Source organism: Medicago sativa, chromosome 4 (genome assembly GCF_051527215.1).
Source record: "Medicago sativa cultivar Bolivia chromosome 4, Bolivia_mono, whole genome shotgun sequence".
Classification (NCBI taxonomy): domain Eukaryota; kingdom Viridiplantae; phylum Streptophyta; class Magnoliopsida; order Fabales; family Fabaceae; genus Medicago; species Medicago sativa.
This window is the reverse complement of record NC_140752.1, coordinates 77344112-77349259: the sequence shown is the minus strand read 5'-3', so window position 1 is coordinate 77349259 and position 5148 is coordinate 77344112. Positions and strand designations below refer to the sequence as shown.

Genomic DNA, 5148 nt, shown 5'->3' with positions numbered 1-5148 from the left:
AAGTGTAAAAAACACTGATCATCAATCCATCCAAAAGCTTTGCAACAGAAACCTTATTGCCTCCGTTTCAAATTCAACAACGATGAACGACCCAATACGATAATTTAACCTTAAAACCTTGTTTTGTTGTGACTTTTAAGTTGAAAGTTAAAGAACAACACAAGTAACAATGGCGGGAATAGCTATACTTGTAGATCTATGGAGGAAGAATCATAATTCTGCTTTTCAATCTTCTTCGGCCTTTTCTGCTTCCTCTTCTGCTGCTGTAGCTGCAGCTGCTTCTTTTGCTGCTGGTACCAATTTGGCTTCAAGGGCTTTCTTTCGGTATGTTTTTATGTGGAGTATTACCCTTTTTATTTGGATGTTAAAAATTTAATTTTGATATTGTTTTTGAGATGGGCTTTGGTTATTTTTATAAGGGTGGTGAAAAAAAAATATGTTTTTTAGTTCAGTTGATTTGGTGTTTTGATGATTTTGGGTAATTGGGTATGGCTGTGATGTGGGTTAATATTCATTCAGATTTTAGGGGTTTTTTTATGATGGGTGGTTGTTGTAGACTATGAAGCACTGCTAATCACATGTGTCGGTGTTAGACATCATACACACTTTTGATCAGAAGGGTAGGTGCTGCCACTGTAGCGCCGATCCTTGTGATCAAAAGTGTGTCCGACACTTGTTGTGTCCCATACCGACACGACATGACATATGTGATTACATTGAATTATATTATGTCGTTTTCTCTAACTATAACCAATGGCGACATGTTAGTGTCGTGTGTCCGTCTCTATGTCATTGCTTCATAGGGTGCGACTTGTCAATCGCAGATTGCACGGGAAATGGTTGTTTGTTCAAATTCTGCTAAGTTTAGTTGATATAGTACCACTAACTTAGCAAGGGTATTACAGAATAATAATAATTTGTTCCAATTTGGCTACGTCTATTACACCACTATAGCTGCTGCAATTTGACAATCCTGCTAGATGCTAGTGGGATACATAATTTTTAGGGTGCGGTTAAATTAGGTTTAGTTTTGAAATAGTTGAAATACTGAGATTTGAGGAATGGTGTTATAATGTCTGATTGCATTGTAGTATGAGAAGTTTATCTGTAGTGACCTGTGATTGCTTGCTAGGAAAGGGGGACAAGGGATTGAATTGATAACGATATTATTGTGTGAGAATGAGATATAGGTTATGGGGTCATGGGAGTGGTAGGGTTTAGCTAGGTTTGTATAACTGAATAAGCATTTGAATGAAGAGTTATTTTGTTGATTAATGACTAGTATTTTCGGAGATACTAGTTTTCTAACTTTGGTATTTTCAAACTTCAATAACTTGGTAATTCCCCCATTGATCGGTTTACAGACTTACATGAATGATTGTTGTCCTCGTAATACATGAATCTTACAAATTTGCATTGGGATTTGATGGAAAGGATTGTGTAATATGTAGATGACATGCAAGGAAAAAAAGGTTGAATAGACCATGATTCTTTGTGTATATAGGAGAAAGTAGAGAAATAGTTGTTGTACTTTTAGTGAAGAAAATAATCTGAATTGTGGCATATGACACTACTGTTACCAATTTTACTACTCCCTCCGTTTCAAAATGAGTGTCGCTTTAGCCAAAAAAAATTGTTTCAAAATGAATGTCGCTTTCGATTTTCAATGCAATAATAACTTTTTCTTTTCAATTGTACCCTTCAATTAATACTATGTTACACTACTTCCAAAGTATTATTTTTTCTTTAATGAAAAACAAACCAATAGTTGATTAGGATAATTTGGTAAAATTGCTATGACATTTGACTACTTTATTCCATTCCTTAATCTGTGTGCAATTGGCTAAAGCGACACTCATTTGAAACGGAGGGAGTATATTTTAACTTCTCTAGAACTTTTAAATACTTCAAAATATTCAAGGGGTTAGGGTTAAGTTCTGTATTTTGGAAACATCGGAAGTGTAAAAGATTGGGTTTTAAAGTTGTTGAGTATAATTTTTCGTTGTATTTTGGAAATATATGCCTTACTTTGTTTCATGACATCTTTGGCTTAATCACACCTCTTTAATTTCAGTATACCAGTTGCATATTGTGATGCTGGCGCCACAGTATCTGAAGATCTTATTTCTACTATACAAAGTGCTTCTGAAAGGATTTACAATTATGATGCCGAAAGATTTAGTACAAAAACGTACAATGTCCAACCTAAACCTCTATTCTCTGCTTTTGAATTGAGGTCACTTGCAATGACTTCAATAAGGTCATTCCTGATGCACTATTTGCCTCTTTTGGAGCCGCGTGCAGAAATAGAAGATCTTGATGACTTATTTGAGAATATTACGGAGGAACAGCCAGAACACCGTGTTGATCTGGTTGTTCCCTTCAAAAAGTCTGTGAAGCAAATCATACGTGAGGTGAGATTTTTTCTTCTGATTCTTGTTTTAACATTTAGTTAGGCTTATTTCTTGCATTATTCACAATTTCTGAAATTGCTCTATGTGACTTGTCATTTTTTTTGTTTTCAAAACTCGGTATCTAGCCCAAAGAACGTGACTTGTCATTTAATATCAATCAATAACAATAGTTTTGAGCTGCTACATGTAGCTTGTATCGTGCAAAACCTCTTCGCTAAGTAAATTATCTTTGTCATAGACAAATAAACATATTAATTGAGTTGGACAGCTTTTACTGTTGTTAATAGTAGAAGCTTCCACTTTTCTCTACGCTTACCTACTTTTTAATTCATACTTATGTAGGTTAACATTCGATGAATCTCTAACTATGTGTATGGTGTGTATGTTTGTCCAATCGTTTTTTAGCTTATCTTCTCCTCTTAAGGAGAAGCTGAACCAAACGATTTTCCGTAAAAGCTCTCGGAAGAATGCCATTTGAGAAAAGAAATGAGTAAAAACTTAACAAACAGTAGTAGTAAGTTGAAATTTACTAACTTGACTTGATAAAGGTTAACCAATTATTAGTGTGGATGTCACATTTCGGTATTAGAGTAGTTCATCCTAATTGAGCCCAATATCTTTAAGGAGCTAGAGAAAGCTTGTCTTGTTTCATTACATCTCATTTATTTTGAAATCTTGGTTTTATAATTTTAAGGAGTATATGGAAGCAACTAAAAATGAAAGTCTAAGTATTACAAGAGCTCCACTCAGCTGTTTGTAGAGCTCTCTTCAATCAAATTTTTTTCCAATTTTTGAAACTTATTTGACTCGATTGATTTTTTCTTTTTGAGTCTAAACAGTGGTGTAGTAATGAAGCTAAGGTTGATAGTGGTCCATAAACTTTTGAGATGCCTTGAGGCTCAATAAATGGCCTTAGAGACCTAAATTTTCTTTTCTGGTACTGCATGGCCTGTTTTCTCCTCTGGCTCAACATCATTTATCTTGATTGTTCCCTTGTTACTCAGATGATCTTCACATAACTGTTTGTTCCTCGTCATCAGCCCATCAAATTATGCTTCTGCCTGCACTTCCCTACCTTCTTTGCTTTATTTTTCATATTTACATCATCATGTTAGTGTAATAATCTGTGTAAAGTAATACAGTGCTTTACTATGTCTATAATAGAGTAAACCACATTACTCTATAATAGTTCAAACATGCATCATTGCCTCATTAAGCTTCGATTAATCCCATTTGTCTTGCATCTTTCCCCCTTCACTTGACAAGGAAACTCGGGATACAGTTTTAGGTTAATCTTTATCTCTTCCGAGTTATATGCAGGGATGCTTGCATACAAATCTTGAAATGCTCTTCCAACCCTATCTCCAAATTTCAAGCAATTAGTTTTTTCATACATCAGAAAGAATAGAATATCATGAAAGAGGTGTTTAAGAGGGTGATAAATAACAAAAGAAGTAACATGAAATTGAATTGGAATAAGTTAAACGTTGAATTACACACTTAATTTTCATCAGTCTCTTGCCTTTTCTATATTCCTGATGGACTCTTTTCTGTTGACTTGGTAATTTAAAAACGGTACTACAGTGTCACTTAGCTCTTTCATTCTATTTATATATGTTTGTTCGATGTTATGACAGACAAGTGTTGTGACCACTCGAAGAATATTAGAAAGAATTGCTGTCCATTATGTTTCAGAGCGAATGGCTTGGAAACTTCTTAAAGGTATGTTCTCGGAATCTGTTAACGATTTCATCTATATTTTAGAGATTAGATGCTCTTGCATACAACTAAAGCAGTCAAAGTTTAATATATTAAAATTTTATGAACGAGAGTGATGTTTTTTAATTTTTGTTTTGTATGCTATCGAGAGATTTTACATGCACTCATTGTTCATGATTGTTTTGAACAGATGTTCCTAGATCAGCTACTCGCAAGGCTGCAAGGAATATGCCTACTTATGTTTACTTCTTTTCTGTGGGCAGAACAACATTCAGAGGTAAAAGATTTCTTTGAATAATCTGTGCATTTTTTAGATAACCTGAGCATTTAATATCAACTATTTAGTGCTAACTCTATGTTCATTATGCACAGGACACATGCTAGGAGTTGCAGCATCATGGGTTGTTCAAGTAGGCATGGAACTGTATCGATTCTTTAGATCCATTTTCAATGCCAATGACGATGACGAAGACAGTAATGTCGATACAACCAAGCAAGTTCAACTTCTTGGACAGAAGGTTGCCCTTACTTCAATAAGGTGTGGTTCATCTTTAGTTTTTGCCTCCATAGGAGCAGGGATCGGTGCTACCCTTGTTCGTCCATCACTTGGCCAGTGGATTGGTAAGATCATAAACAACACATACAGAAAATTACTGCTTCAATCTTTGTGCTTGAATTGTGTTAGCCTGATTTTAATTCATTTCAACTTCCTAAAGCAAAACTTTGTTCTTCTTTTCAGGATGTGCTGCTGGTGATTTGGTTGGTCCAATCATTGTAGCATTTTGCGCCGACAAAGCATTTCAAGTGGCACTTTAGTGCTAGTTATTTCTCTGACTTATTCTTTACAAACCTCAAAATGAACGGATGTATCTTCAAAATTTTGCAGTTTTTATGTGTCATGTCTTAATGAGCTACTAACTTGAGTTTGGTTTACCTCTTTTTAGCTGAAAGGGTTGTAACATTCTTCCCATGAGGGTGACTTTGTTACTGTTTCAATTGATATTCCACTTTCTAA

General features: G+C 34.8%; 1 protein-coding gene across 1 annotated transcript; it reads left to right on the top strand.

Annotated features, from left to right (window-relative positions):
- Positions 1–5148, top strand: LOC146932125 (uncharacterized). The gene is made up of 6 exons (XM_085703767.1): positions 1–324; positions 2075–2414; positions 4052–4136; positions 4324–4410; positions 4506–4754; positions 4873–5148. The coding sequence occupies exons 1-6, from the start codon at positions 170–172 to the stop codon at positions 4947–4949; spliced, it is 993 nt and encodes a 330-aa protein (XP_085559893.1). The 5' UTR covers positions 1–169; the 3' UTR covers positions 4950–5148.